The sequence below is a fragment of the Stylophora pistillata genome, chromosome 5 (assembly GCF_964205215.1).
Source record: "Stylophora pistillata chromosome 5, jaStyPist1.2, whole genome shotgun sequence".
NCBI lineage: Eukaryota > Metazoa > Cnidaria > Anthozoa > Scleractinia > Pocilloporidae > Stylophora > Stylophora pistillata.
The window spans coordinates 15,494,685-15,510,423 of record NC_142523.1 but is presented as its reverse complement, the minus strand read 5'-3'; the positions used below and the strand labels follow the sequence as shown (position 1 = coordinate 15,510,423).

The following is a 15,739-nucleotide window of genomic DNA, read 5'->3' as shown; positions in this document are numbered from 1 at the left end:
TGGGTGTTTTCCTACACATGTCCCATCCTCTAAAGTAACATAGCTAGACAAAGCACTTCTGGCAGTGTTGATGGCATTGTATGTAAGGCCTTGTTTATATAGCACAGTGAGAAAATCAAGCACAGGCACTACAGATGGTTGAGTGTGATCGATTTGCCTCTGAACAGAAAAGTTTTGCCATTTCTTGATGTAGGTACTGTATTGTTTCTTTGTTCCATTTCGCCATGAAGCCATGATGAGCTTTGCAGCTGCTTGTGAAATACCCTGATCCTGGATGGACTGCCAGACAGGAGACATGCCAGCATAGTCAACTTCTTTCTCAAGGGGTGAAACTTCTGGGGAGAATGTGACAGTGAAAGTAGGTCCTGGTGCTTTGGCAACACAAAGGGAATTGCAATTATCATTCTCAGAAGTTGTGGCCACCAAACTTGCGTGGGCCAGAATGGTAAGATCATGATTCCCTGTGATACTTGATCCTCCAAAATTTTTTGTAAACATCTGTGAATTTGACAAAAAGGTGGAAAAGCATAAAAATACAAGGAATCCCAGCTAATAGTAAATGCATCCACAAAACAAGAGGCTGGGTCAGGTTTCCAAGAGACAAACCTGGGGAGCTGTGTATTAAGTCTACTTGCGAATAGATCAATTTCTGGGATACCCCAATGGGTAGTTATTTGAGTAAAGATCTCCCTTTTTAAGGCCCATTCAGTGCGGTCATTAAATAAGCGGGACTCTTTGTCAGCCTCAGTGTTTTCTACTCCAGCAATGTGAGTTGCTGTTAACCAGGTGTTGTTATTTACACACCAATCCCATATGTCATATGTCACTTGATTGCAACTTGGAGATTTTGTTCCACCCATAGCATTAATATACGTTACAGCTGTTGAGTTGTCACAAAGTATTTTGACATGCTTATTATTTAGCCTTTTACCAAAAGCTTGCAAGGCAAAGTGAATTGCCTTCAATTCTAACTCATTGATGTGCAATTGGCTTTCTGTTGCCGACCACAAGCCTTGGGTTGTATCACCATCAAGGTATGCACCCCAACCCTTTTTTGACGCATCAGTTTTAATCTCAATGACAGGATTTCCATGTGATATTGGATTTAAGGCCATATCTACATTTTCAATCCACCAAGCAAGATCATCTTTTGCACTTGGGGACAGGGATATGAGAGCCTCAAAGTTACCCTTATGTTCTCTTAGAGCCAAGTTCTTTTCTATCTCTAGTTTCCTATAATGAAGTTTCCCAAACTGTACCCCAGGTAAGCTGGAGACAAGTGTCCCAACTAATTGAGCTAGCTCGGTGATGGTGGTTTCATGCTTGTGTTGCATTGCTGTACAGTTAGCTTTTACTTTCACTTTTTTGTCATCAGTGAGGGTAATTGTCATTGACACAGAATCAAGGACAAAACCTAAAAATATGATTCGCTGAGCTGGTGTGACAGATGATTTTTGCCCATTAATCACAAACCCCAAGCTTGAAAGTAATCTCTGCGTATCAGAGATATTAAGCAGGCATTCATTGGCATCTCTACCCTGGAGGTACGAATCATCTATGTACCCCACATTCAGGTGACCTTTCTGTCTTAAGGTAGAGTACACTGGTTTCATCAACTTAGTAAAACACCTTGGTGCAGATGAAAGTCCATTTGGCATGCATGTGTATTGGTAGAGAAAACCCTTCCAGTAAAATCTCAGATACTTGCGATGTTCCTTAGCAATGGGAACTAAGTAGTAGGCATCTTTTAAATCGATCGATGCCATGAAACAGTTTGGAGTCATGAGTCGCACAGCAGACCACAGAGTATCCATTTTGAAATGGTGTTTCTCTATGTGCTTGTTAAGCCCCTTTAAATTCAAAATCATGCGGTATTGACCACTTTTCTTTTTTCTGACAAATATAGTGGAAATGTATTCATCTGGAGTGTGTACAGCAGGCTCAATGACACCTAATTCAAGCAGGTGAGCAATTTCTGAGGTAATTATTCCTTCCTCTTTAGAGTCAAACTGGATTTCAGGCCTTAGCCTTAGTTGAGTTGGATTTGCAATCTCTAGGTGGCAGTGCTGTACCATATCCAATATATCTTGGTCTGCTGTGATACTCATCCATGTTGAAAGAAAATGCCTCAGCCTACCAGCAAATTCATTTGTTGTTAGACTACCTGTATAGGGTTTGAGCTTAGTCGTCCTTCTTCTTCCCCTCCTGCTTCCTTCTGAAGTGGAGGGGTCTCTGGAAGTTTAAATTCTTGGACTGCTTATTGTTGGAACTGTGAGGGCGAACATATTTCTTTCCACGCCAGCCATGGTGTTGCTGGCTACTTTTTGAGTGATGAGAGCTGCCGTCCTTGGTGAGCTTTGAACTCAGCCTGTTTGTGTCTGAGATGTCTTTAACAGCCTTTGGGAGATCATCTCCAAACAATTCGGCCGTCACTGGATTTGATGGGCTGCAAAGGTGTCTAAAATTTGTATTGAGTTGTGGTCTCATCAACTCTCTCCGTCGATAGTTTAACTCCTGGTTAGCATTTGCCAAGAGTAACACCCCATCCATTAGGGCACTAACAGTATCTTCTTTCTGAGTTTCTGAGTCGCCCATCAACTTGTTCACTTCTGATACGACTACTATTATTCCTTTAATCAGGCTTTTCTGAACCTTTTGGAATTTTAAGTCAGTTGACCGAGCTGACTCATCTAAATTGTTCCAGACACCCTGATTGACCTTTGTCTCCGACAGGGTGGCGCAATTTTCGGGAGTTTCGTGTTGTTTCTTTAACTCCATTATTTTGTCTTCGTTACCTTTCTCCCTCATAATCTTATCCACAAGTGATGCAAGTTCCCCGTCGATAGCGGGACCGACATGTTCGGTGAGCTGTAGGGTTTTTGTCAGCTTAGTAATCAGAGGATTGCTGTTCTTTCCTTGTTCGTTTAGTCTCTTTTTCTTGGCGGGTGGCTCTCCCTCGACAAGTGATTCAACATCGTCCTTAGACACACTCGAATCACAATCATCGGCCGAGTCTTCGTCACCATTGCCGCCTGAACGTGATGCAATCAGACTGTTCAAGTCATTGAAACCCGCGTTCATTGAATCCCTTAGGCCTTCAAATGAACCCTTGAGGGCTTCGGCAATAACGGAACCAAGAGCTGCCGCGTTTAGGGTAACACCAGAACTTCCTTCGTTCGCCGAGTTCATGGGTGCTTGAACCGTTGGAGGCTTTTTCCCGCCTTTTTGTGAGGCTGGTTTTCCGGCTGATTTACGCACTTCATCAGTGCTAAGGTCCTCCTTAGAGGATTTTTCCTTACCCCTGACCTCTTTAGGAGGGGTTAAAGATGGATTGTCAGCCATTTACAGCAGAAGATGCGGCGTTTTTCCTCTCAGTTCTAAAAGCGCAGTTGGACTGTCGAAGGCGTAAGCTTGCACAGAGTTGGCGCATGCGCTTGCTATCTCATGTGATCTTACAGCACGATAACGGTAGAATTATTCATGAGTAGGGCTGTCCATAATGTTGTATGCCAGCCAACTTAAATATCCACAAAGCCCTGCAGGGGTTGTTCTTCTTTGCGCATTTCTTGTGCGCATATACTATTTGGTGACGTCACGCCGCTGATCACAAAATTTTCTAATTCTAAAAACACTCTGAATGGGTTCGGATTCTTGTGGTGTTTTCATTGTTTTAGCTTTTTTTACTGCCTCGTCATGACCATTTTACCGAAGAAAAAGCATTTAGAATCCAAGAAGACTGATACAAGTTCAAGCAACGACAACAGAACACGGATACGCAATAATTCTTCTTGGACTTCATCCGCTGGCGTTACCGAAAGAAATCGCTCGACCGAAGAGTATTCTGGCCATGGCGAAGAGCTATATCTAGGAAATAGTTTTGAGAGTAGAGAGGCAGCTGATGTAGCTTCTAACACCTCGAAAAGAAGGCATAGAAGTCCTCCGCATCGCCACAAATATCATGAAAGGCACAGCGAAGAAGCAGGAAATAACAGTTCCGATGAATACGAGTGTGCCCAAACCGACCAACCTTTGTCGACCGAAGAGGTTGGTATCGTTTTTGTTCTTGCGCTCCTGGAGGAAATGGTTGAGTATTAACTCTTGCGATTTATCCTATTTGATTCGTTGAAGGTGGAGAGGCAGTTTGAGCAAGCTCTTAAAGAAAAGAAAGGTTTCATTATCAAGAAAATGGCACAAGATGGTGCTTGCTTATTTCGGGCGGTCGGTACGTAAAATACTTTCTTCTTATCAATAATCTCACTGAATAAGCGAAAGCTAAATCGTTATTTTTTTTTTTCACAAAATGTTCTTCTATTCTCCTTTTCGTGGAATCGTTTCTGTCCGTGCCTGTAACATCTGGTCGAAGAGAAACGATAGATATTCTTATCTCGATAGACATTCATTTCGACTGGCTTTCAAGTTGCACTATCAGCCTTCAGGTTGTACATCTGACCGGCTTATTGTGCATTTTCATTTTTAGACGAATATGATTTGGGAACTTTTATTAACACCAGGAAATGGTTTTAAGCTGGATCTGAGCCCGGGAGTTAGCATCATCACTTGTGCACGTGTACCTTGTCCTCGTGGCGTGGTATCTGTTATACCTGTATTATAGTTTTCGTCGCAGTTTTACATGCAGTTCCTTGGCCAATATGCAAATTATTTTTTGCAGGTTTCTCTCCAGTTGATTAAAAAATTTGAGTATTTAATTACTCCACCAGAGCTTGTTTTTTCATCAGCTTATTTTGTTCCTTTGGTATAAGGAAAGGAAACGTGATTTGCAAATTGTTTTTTTACTATGGCTTGTAAATATCTATTTTAAGGACGTTTTTTCACTTGAGGAAAATTCCAGAACAGATCAAGTTATGAGATATTAGTGGGAAATGTAGACTTACGATCCTCATGGAAGACATCTTTTGAAGAGATAGATGGTAATATTATCTGCCCAAATCACCCAAGTCTTTACTTTCATTATCACTACATGTAATTTGAGACTTTAAATTTCTATGAATAAGAAGTAATTTACTACTTTACACATTATTTTGCATTCTAGTTTGCAACTTTTGGTGGTTCCTTTTACCTTATTGTTCTACAACAATGCCACCACTACTTTCACGAGGAAGTCCAAAAATGTTGTTTAACTCAGAAAACATATGAAAAAACTGGTACAGACTTAATGTTGTGTGATCTTAATTTGCATAAGAACTAGACATGACTGCTATCAACCAACTCTTAGTTTGAAGATTGAAAACTCTTTAAAGGCTAAATATTTCTCTCTGTTTAGAGATTGGGTAAAATTCTTTTGTTAGCTAATTGCAAGTGAAGGTTTTGACAGAAGTAGAAAGGGAAAAGCAATACTTTTATTGGCCTCTAGTGTGGGTAAAATTTACAACCTAACAGCCTGACATTGAAGGTCATATTACTGACATCACTAGTCAGAAGTTAATGTAATGCATGGAAATTTTGAGCAAGGTTCAACTTAATACAGTGGAACCTCAATTTAACGAACGTCTATATAACGAAGTCCTAGGTATAATAAACAATACTTCAGTTTCGGCCCAGCTAAAGTTACAGTAAAATGTGTGCTACAGAACCTTGATATAATAAACCATTTTCCCCAGTCCCTTGGCTCTTCATTAAATCAAGGTTCCACTGTTTCTGTGGTCCTTCATAGATTTGTCTGTCAGCAAATCTCAGAGGTTGTATCATCCAGGTTCCAATTTTTTGTAAATGTTATTTCTCATTTTATTTGTTACCAAGTTATTGTAGTGGCACTTGCTCTTACTTTGTGGTGCTGTTATTTTTTTTGGTAAGAAACTTATCGTGATTCACTAAATTTGTCTTGAAAGACTCAGACTTAAATGATGGTATGGAGTAATTAATAACTCACTGAAGTGGAGGTGAATATTTACTGAGCCATTAAGGAGTGGGATAAATATCCACTGCTTTTGCTGACACTGAGTTGTATAATTGTTATTATTAATAATAGTATATACCACACTTAAACCAAAAATCATTTGGTTCCTATTGGCTCCTTAGCGATGACTACCAGTAGTTGCTAATCACATTCAAACTAGCCAATGAGCACAAAGGACTGGTGACCTGTATGGTACAGAGTATGTTCTAATATTGTACATATATTTTTTGCCCCTCTACAGCTGAACATGTGTATGGTGACCAAGAATGGCACTCCGAGGTCAGAAAACACTGTATGGACTACATGGTAATTAAAGTTTTGAATTTAACCTATAAAAGGCTTTTTTTAATGCATTGGTTGGGTGCATTGTAATTATAATTTTATCCCAGGAAGGTGTTTCAGTAAAAGCCAGTTGATGTTGATCAACTACCACTTGTAAGACCTCTCACTGCCATCTGTTTATAGTGGTAGCCTGTGAACAGGCTCTCGTGTTTAGATCTCATCTTACCATACAGTGGCCTTTAACACCATGAGCAGCTGCTAAAGGGAAATGTTATTGAAATCCTTGTGGAAGCCTTGAAAAATGTTAAGGGCTGCCTTCAGACCTGGAGGTTGGCTATCCTCTGAGATATTTGTTTGCTATTACACAGTAAGTGAACATGGATAAACTCTATCTGCAAGGGTCAAGTAACTTTACATTTACGCACGATAAACACAGAACAGCATTTGTTGTCGAAAGTTCACCAAATACTCGAATACATGCAGCTTTTCTAGAGTGAAACCTATATTTACTTTTTTTTATTATCACAATAACTCAGGTGTAGTAGTATTGACTACATACGGATTTAGTAAAATTTTGTCCTAAGTTTATTGTCAAACCCTAAACAGAACAGAGTGAGTAGTTAGCAATCATTGAACTTTGGCTGTTTCAGGTTGTTAGAAATCTTTAAATCCTTTAATTCCCATCAGTGACCAGCAGGACTCAACACTAACTTTTCAACTTACTAGCCAAGTGGCCAGTGACATCTTAGATGTTACAACAATTTCAGTTTGTTTAGTAGCCAAACTAGTCAGTGGAAATCAAAACCAAAACGGAATCAAAACGGAATTTCTACTAGTCTGTGGCTAGTGGGCTACCACTAGTGTCGAGGCCTGGGTCAATACAATTTTGCCTTATATTATCAATACAAAATGAAGGAGACAAGCAATGAGAATACAAAAAATATGAGTTGTGGGATTGCCAATTGATCCAATACCAAATTCCCAAAACTCGCATTGTTAGAATTTTATGGCAGACAGTAACAACAACAACTATTGAGATCTTGTGAGTGAAGGGTTTGAATTAAAGTTTAAAAAAATGGGATCCTGTTGAAGCCTGAATTTAAGGTTTCTTTTCTATTATATCATTGATTGCAGCTTTGCTGCAAGGATAAAGCTGCAAGGATCAGCTCTTTACTTATACCTTTTTTTTCTCCCTTGTGTTATGGGGACCATAACCTTTGTAATTTGATGTATACAATTGCAACACATTCATAGTTGAACATTTTTTTTTTGTCTGATAATAGTTCAAGAATGAAGACTACTTCTCTCAGTACGTCACTGAAGACTTTAAAAGTTACATCAAACGTAAACGTGAAAATCATTGCCATGGAAACCATATTGAGATGCAGGCCATGTGTGAGATGTACAACAGGACAATTGAAGTTTATCAGTATAGTACAGGTTGGTCTTATCTGTCCATCAGTTCAAAGCTGCTTCAAAATTCCCCCTTCCCCCCTGCCCTATTTTCCTAGTAACCTTTCAGGCATTTGAAATTTTGAAGGTGGCTTTACTCCAATACCCCCCCCCCCCTCCCTGTCAGGGCCAAAAACTGCATTAAAATGCCTCACTCTAGCACGATTTTTCTTAGAACAATTCTGTAATTGATTGACAAATGTTGCAGAATTTAGTAAAGTCGTGTCTTACCATAGTTTTTGTTGTCACTGTTTGGCTTCTTGTTTGGAAGCCTTACTTTGTGATGTGAAAATTTTTGTGTAAACACTTGTATTCTGCCAGATCTAATTCCTCACCTCACCTGGGCAAGTTTAAAACTCCCCACTCCAGGACCAACAACAGTCAAATGCTGTGGGTTGCCCAAGGGGATGTTCAAGCTGTAAATTGATTGGTGCATCAACTTCTCAGATCACCAACTCAGTGTTTTGTCAATTGTCTAAGTGCATGCCTAAGGATTTGATATTAAGCCCACACTCAAGAAATATTTTGTCTCGGATTTGAAAAGTGTCGGGTATGGTTGTGGTGGAGTCTCAAAATTTGTTGTTCTGCAGGGTGGGGGGGGGGGGTATGGATTATATTTACTATCAACTGAACCCCTCTGTTAGGGAGAACAATAAGCAGATTCTGCAAAAATTCCTACGGATAACTAAAAAGTAGAGTGGAACGCTATAACAAGATAGGACCTGGACACTACCTATGATTCGCCCGATAGGGGCCCGGTGCAAGCCGTTCATACCACGTTGTTCTTGTGACATGTTCTCGTCATCCTGTAGCAAGAATACTCGTCTCTATTAATGAATGTCTTGGTGAAATGGATGAATTCCTATCTAAAAAGAATGATTCCTTGTATTACGAATTCTTCATATAGCTATTTGTAATGACTTTAAGTTAACCTGAATACAGTATACCGTATTTACCCGTGTATAATGCGAACTTATTTTTCCCGAAATGAACACCTAAATTCGAGATGCATATTATACACGGAATCCTTTGTTTAGGCTGACGCGACATTAGAATAACAAAGACACATAAGCGTGCGATGTAATTGGTCTTTAATTTGAGGGTAAACTAACCTACCAATGACATGTTAACAATTTGGATCCTTGAATAAATTTAACTAAGTATTTAAGCGAACAGCTGATCAACAAAACAGTTACTGTAATCTTGAGCAATCAAACGTAAACATGACTACAAAACTCGCCGGAACCAAGCGTCAAAGTTACACAGTGTCAGATAAGTTACGAATCATCAATTTCGCCGAACAGCATGGAAATCTCGCTGCTGAAAGAGAGTTCGGAGTATCTGAAAGTAATGTTCGCTTATGGCGGAAGAGCAAGGAAAACTTGAAAAAGATGCCTCGGTTGAAACGAGCAAATCGTGGCAAAAAAGCTGCATGGCCAGAACTTGAGGTTGGTCTCCTCGAATGGATCACAGAGAAACGGAACAATGGTCTCGCCATTTTACCATCGCTGGTGAGGCTGAAGGCCCTCGACATGGCAAAGAACGAGAAATATGGGATTCCACAAGGGTGAAAACAGCACTGACACGAGAAAACACGAACTTAGCAGTAATTCCTGGCGGATTAACCTCGATCTTGCAGCCGCTGGATGTCTCTTTAAACAAGCCGTTTAAAGATGGTGTTAGAAAGAGGTGGATGGAGTGGATGGCGGAGGGAATCCATGAATTTACAGCGAGTGGCCGCTAAAAGAAACCATCCGAGGAACTGATCCTTTCGTGGATCGCAGGAGCATGGCAGGACATTTCCGAAGAAATGATGGAATCCTCATTTCTAAAATGCGGGATCACCAACAGCCTTGATGGATCCGAGGACGACCTAGTTTACGAGGCCAACGATGACTGCAACAACGAGCTCGATGACTCGTTTGCAAGAGAACTGTTCCAGTCAGACTCCGAGTCCGAGTTTGAAGGATTTGATATGTGAAAGATGTTGTAACCATCATTTCGTTAGTTTGCCAAGTTAATTGAAATAAATAATGTTATACAATTTTACCTTCTTGTTGAGTAGTTTATTTTTCTTTTTTCTCAAAATTTGGTCTGAAATTGGGATTCGTATTATACACGGGCCCGCATTATACACGGGTAAATACGGTATTTGATTCAATCTTCACCAATCCAGACCTTTTGTACATAAGCTCTCAGTTATAAATTTCTTATTTATGATACGAGACAAGTTTCAGAGCTGTTTGAGAAGTCCTGGTTTCAAAACTGATATACATGTATCTAACATCTGCAAACTTACTCAATTTGAGGTATTCTCTCATTGCTAAAATATTTTACAGCAGAAGGCAATCTCTGTCCCTTTTTTTTTATCAAGTTCACTTAAACTAACTTAAAACTATTTGTGATATCATTCTCTTATTTTATGTACACATATTTAGTTAGTCATTTATCAACTTTTCTTGCTTTTGTATTTTCCAAACAGTGTTTGTTTTGTTCCTTTTACAATCACCATCATGTTCATAAATCCTTGTCATACTATCGTGTTTTATAACATAACCAAAGTAAAGCGTGCGCTCTGATTGGTCAATTTAGCGTCCCCCATTTGCCCATGGGTGTACGCTGCTGACGTGAGCAAATGCAAAGACTATTTTTCTGTGCGCGCTTGTTTTTTCTGGTCATGTAAGATTTGTTAAATAAAAGGGAACTCTTTAGCTACAATGTATCAATTTTATGTTATAAAACAAATGGTAAACACCACAGCGTACACTATTGAGTTATGGATGCACTTGAGAGGTTTGCTAAGCACTCAAGAAGCGAGAGTCGCTCTCGGCTATCGCCTCGAGCGACTCTTACGCTTCTTTCATGCTTAGCAACCTCCCGCGTGCATCCATAACTCAATAGTATATGCTGTGGTGTTTATCATTTGTTAAATATCAATCAATCAATCAATCAACTTTATTTAATGAGGGTAACACGGGACAGTACTTCAACTGAGTAACTAGTGGCCCTTGTATAATGTAATTACTTAACCCTTTCACTCCAGAGACCTCAATAGTGATTCTCCTTACTGTCTACTGTACAACTCTTATGATATTTAGTTTGAAGAATTTGGTATTGGCTCAAATAATTATCCCTTTATTTATATTTCTCTTTATTACATCCAATCACTGGTGGTCCCTGTAATCTGATTGGCTCTAATTGGTACAATTTATTCACGAATCGCACCATTTTTTGCTCTAAATCGCATCATTTTATGCTTGACTGAGTTTTTGACACATGATGTCAAAGTCTTTCTGTTTTGCATACAAAATAAGGTGTAAAAGCATTTCCGATTCCACTTTTTATTTAAAAACCGGCTCAGTACTGCATCAGTAAAATATTTGAATTGACCTAGTTCTGTATATGGAGGATTTCAAAATGGATGTTAGTAATAAAGTGGTAATTAAACCTCGTTTCGTGCAATTTTGGTCTGAAATCATACTTGTGATTTCAAATCAAACTCACGCTGCGTGCGCATTCAATTTTGAAATCACGCATATGATTTCAGGCCAAACTGCACTCCACTCAGTTCAATTAACGTTATTTATTCTCATCACTTGTCTGCTTGATATTGTATTGATGTAGTAAGGAGAAATTCCATCTTGGTCACTTATGGTAGTGAAAGGGTTAACATTTTGATTTTCCTTTGATGTACTCTACCAATTTGAAAGAAATGGCCTCCTACATAAGTAGGAACCCTCCTACAGGTTCATTCTCTAATTGTAATCAGTTTTACCAATATTGTTATTTGACTGAAGTGCAATATGTGAATTATTTATGGATTGCTACTTTTTGTCTGCAGAACCCATAAATATTTTCCATAGTTCTTACAAAACTGATTATGAACCAATCCGCCTCAGTTACCACAATGGTGTGCACTACAATGCAGTTCTTAATCCTAATAAGCCATCTGTAGGTGTAGGGCTTGGACTTTCTGGGTACAAACCATGGGTAAGTGAGCATTGTGCAGTAAGCATATTTCCCTTGTGTCATTTCATCTTCTCTTAACTCCCAGAGGTGCCTAAAATGTAAGTTACTGTGATCTAGCACCAAATTCTTGTATTTAATTTTGTAAGGAAATGGGTAGCAGTTAGAGGGGAGAATTAACTTTCAGATCTTGGGGGTTGACCTTTTGTCATGAGGGGTGGTATCTGTGTGTTCTTTATCCTGAGAAGAAGTTACTATCAGAGTGAAAACGACGTAGATGATGACAAACCATCAGTCACTATGACAGACAAAAGTCCTTCAGGAATACCCTTAATAACACTATACAGTCTTTAAGGTCTGTACAGCATGGATTTATGGCCCAGGCACAAAGTGCACAGGTCATCAATCCAAGTGGGAAAAAAAAAAAAACAAGTTCTGTAACTTAGAGTATAGGTTCAAAGAGAGTGGGAAGATTTTATTTTGTTGGCTGTACAGTGAAATATGACCCACTAAATTGACTGATCATAACACACTTACTAACTGACAGATTTAATGATTAATGCATAGACTTTATTTTTTTCCCTAGGGCACCCTTGTAAGTGATGCATTCAAGCAGTCAGAGGATTGGCAAATTGAACAGGTAATGTTGTTTGTCAAGACTTCACTTTAGATCTTGCTATGTATGTATGTATGTATGTATGTATGTATGTATGTATGTATGTATGTATGTATGTATGTATGTATGTATGTATGTATGTATGTATGTATGTATGTATGTACAAAGTCAGCTGCAACAAAGAATATCTGGCACTAGTTTACAAAGTTAGCTCCAATAGATGAGAGGGTGTTCAGATCTCTTAACTGATTTTTTCTGTGCACACTTTACTGACTAATTAAAAGGTGAAGAATACCAAATGTTCAGTTTCATTTTAAGAGATTGACTTTTTTATGTGGTATTGATTTCCAGCAAATGTTAGCAGACAAACTTCGTTGCACTGACTGGGAAGCAACAAATGAGGCCATGGAAGAGGCAGTAGCCAGAGAATCATTTTTGGAATTCCTCAGAGAAAGAGAAAAACGATCAAGGGGAACTAGAACATTGGTAACATATTCCTGAGTTCTCTTTTGTTTTTCTGCCCATCTTGTTATTTTTCAATTTCACCACTTTTTCAGTAAAAGATTCTTTTTTTCTCCAGTTCATTTAAAGAAATTATCAGTCAAATGTACTAGTATGAAAAAGGGCACATTATTTAACCCAAAGTTGAACTGAATTAAGTTGAAAAAATATTTGGTTTGAATCTTTGCCTGGTTGAGGTGCATATCTCCTCTTTGGTTGCATGCCTTTTTCTATTTTGAGTTGCCTTCTTTTTTTTTTTAAGAATTCATCCCTACTCTCTATATCTTTAGAATCTTTTCATTTTATCTGTAAATAGAGCAGATTTGCAAATCAACTTTGTGTTAATTAATGTTCAAATCATCCTTGATACCCGTCTCTTGTTTTAGCCGTGCTCCAGTCCTACTGCAACAAGCAGCACATCAACATGCACCGAGTCAAAGCGGCCAACATCCCCTCATCACAGAGAACGAGAACGTGAGGCTGCTGAAAGTGCCCCTCCCAGCAAATCTCCACGTCATTCTCCTAGCTCTCCCAGGCATGAGACTTTGGCGAGTGCTTCCTCATCAGAAACAAAAACATGCCCTCCAACAAGTAATGCAACGATGACATGTACTGTTAGTAGCGTGAAACCAACTTACTATGATTCTAAGCCAGGATGTTCTACTGAATCATCCAACCCACCTTCACCCCCTGGGGCGACTGGTGGTACTGATGGTCCAAATTATCTAGACTTCTTACCTCCCAATGGATATGGTAAGATTTATAAAGTAATTGAGATGTATTTTGAAATGTAGGTCAGAGTTTAATTGAATATTGGCTTAACAATGTGAGAAATATGTGAAATGATGCAGTTGTGATTTGTTTTTTCTTTGTGGCTAAATATTTTTTCATGTGATGTCATGGCAGCGATATTGGTGTTCCAAATTAGTCCTGTGGCAGTGCACTCTTTTCATGCAAATTCTTCTTTTTATTTCAATGGGAAAACAAGGTGGCTGTCACAAGAGTGATAAGGCTCTCTAGCCTTATGAGCAGACACTTTTATGATGATAGCTGATACTATCCTATGGACTACAGTAGATTGCACACAGTCAAGTCTGTAGCAAATCTCTGAAAAAGAAACTCTTAGACTTGTACGTGTAGCAAGGATCCCCCCAAAATTATGATAATAACAGTAATTAATCAATTAAAAAAATAATAAAAGGCTGAGAGAGATCAGATCCTTGAGGTGTTAGCACATATTATGAGAAATTTCATGAGAATTGGGTTGGTGATCGCCAAGAATAACTTTTCTTTGTTCTTTCGTCCAGAACTATGGGAAATGTAATGGTCAAATAACAAGACCAGTAATGAGAATTTTCATGTTAACCATACGGGGCATATTGTTTTAAATTCTGTTTCTGTGTCAGTAATCTTACCATTGTACTTCCTTGGTTTTGCAGGTTTTTCTAAATGGGAAGATGAAAGTATTCTGGCAGCGGTCTTAGCTGAGTCTCAAAAAGAATACTTTGACAAACTTAGAAAGGGTGCTGCAGGCAAAGACAAAAACAGTGACGATGATTACAAATCATAGCAGTTTTATGAGATGATCCTCAGAGAGGATCAAGAAAAAAATCAGTTTAGATTGTTTTGCAATGATTGTTATTTTAGTGCAGTTATAATTGTTTGTAAATTGGGTCCTGGTTAAAAAAAAAGGGTAATTAAGATTTTCAGTGTGGTACATATTTTCAATTCAAGTGTGACACTTGATTTATGATACAAATTGAACTGTTTAATGAATTTGGTTTGCTTGGAAGGAACTTAAGAAGATCCTCTGAAATAATTTTTCCTTTTAAAGTACTCTTTCTAGGCAAAAAATTAGTGATTATGTTGTTATGGCGTGCGTATTGTGATAATCTTCTCACCTTTAAGTGATTATTCTAGATTCGTTCAACTGAAATTTTGCCTAATTCCTTGTTTGTGGAGAGAATTAGCAATATTTCATTTTATTATCCACTGTATGCATTGTTTTATTTTGCTGTTTCTTTAGTATAGTCGGGCATGGGACTTTTACTTGCATGAAATTCATAAATGACAGATTTGCTTACAGTATACAGTGACTCATCTGAAGGAAATTTCAACATTTTTTTAAAGAGTTGTGAAATGATCATTCTTTTGTTTTGGTTTTAATTTTGTTAACATAAAGGTAACAACTCTTTGTTAGATGGTGGCAGTTCTTTTACCTCTAAATTCTAAAGATGTGATGTGTAATTCTCCCTTCCAGTTGCCATAACTTTTTTTGTTACTCTGTAAGGAGAATTTGGTGTCACATAAAGATGACCCCCTGCAGTTGATATGTGCAAGTTTATCTTTTTCCATCTACTGATTTTATGGATATTGTTTGATTATTGGAAGGAGAATTTACCTGTCAATCAGCTGGGGGAAATTAGGGTTGACTTGAGGTGTGGAAGAAGATAGAAGAGTGACAAACACGTAAGGTAACAGGGGAGTGGGCCTACTGATCCAGGTGTAGGGAGTGGATGTGGGACGGGTCAGTATCCTTAGTTGTTTTGTCATGTGCGATGCATAGGAGTATGCAGTTCCTGGCAAGGTTGTAACGGCTCTTTGTCATCAGTGATAGAGACTGTGTGATTGTGAACTCCCCCAAAATTAACTTTCAATGTGAAACTGCTTATTTGGATACTTTAACGATGAGTTCGTGTATGAGTAAACTTTTGGCTACACATGATAAAAACCTTTTTTTATTTTTCAAAGAACCTTATACTATTTAAACACTTTGTGGAAAATCTATTGATCACTTATAATAATTCTGGTTTAAAATGAAGTGAACTCTTGTAATGTGTTTGTTACTCCTGACCTTTTATCTGTGATTCAGAATGTGATAATAGTTCGGCTCGGTTTCAGGTGTATATACAATGTAAATGTAACAAAATTAATATTCTTCAAAAATGCAATAACATACATGCTTCAAATAAAGAACTTGGAACTGAAATCATTATTTTGGTTTTTAA

The 15,739-nt window shown here is 38.4% G+C and overlaps 3 protein-coding genes across 4 annotated transcripts in view; 1 reads left to right on the top strand and 2 right to left on the bottom strand.

Moving 5' to 3' along the window:
* The window catches only part of LOC148730508 (uncharacterized), a 1,356-nt gene extending 715 nt beyond the window's left edge, over nucleotides 1-641 (bottom strand). The window contains exon 1 of the mRNA XM_088760213.1: nucleotides 1-641. This exon is cut by the window's left edge and continues 715 nt beyond it. Within this exon, the coding sequence (XP_088616339.1) occupies nucleotides 1-498 (498 nt within the window). The 5' untranslated portion in view covers nucleotides 499-641.
* On the bottom strand, nucleotides 363-3,397 carry LOC148730507 (uncharacterized). Of its 2 annotated transcripts, none has more exons than XM_088760214.1 (2): nucleotides 2,165-3,397; nucleotides 363-498 (listed from the first exon to the last, which is right to left on the bottom strand). In XM_088760214.1, the coding sequence occupies exon 1, from the start codon at nucleotides 3,340-3,342 to the stop codon at nucleotides 2,182-2,184; it is 1,161 nt and encodes a 386-aa protein (XP_088616340.1). In that variant the 5' UTR covers nucleotides 3,343-3,397; the 3' UTR covers nucleotides 363-498; nucleotides 2,165-2,181. The 2 variants fall into 2 exon arrangements, with proteins under 2 accessions (XP_088616340.1, XP_088616341.1); XM_088760215.1 differs by having other exon boundaries at nucleotides 471-498; nucleotides 2,138-3,397.
* Nucleotides 3,398-3,607: 210 nt separating this feature from the next.
* Nucleotides 3,608-14,728, top strand: LOC111324266 (OTU domain-containing protein 5-A). The gene is made up of 9 exons (XM_022927781.2): nucleotides 3,608-4,044; nucleotides 4,129-4,222; nucleotides 6,156-6,220; nucleotides 7,480-7,636; nucleotides 11,490-11,638; nucleotides 12,201-12,254; nucleotides 12,582-12,716; nucleotides 13,118-13,484; nucleotides 14,171-14,728. The coding sequence occupies exons 1-9, from the start codon at nucleotides 3,694-3,696 to the stop codon at nucleotides 14,299-14,301; spliced, it is 1,503 nt and encodes a 500-aa protein (XP_022783516.1). The 5' UTR covers nucleotides 3,608-3,693; the 3' UTR covers nucleotides 14,302-14,728.
* The last annotated feature ends 1,011 nt before the right edge of the window (nucleotides 14,729-15,739 follow it).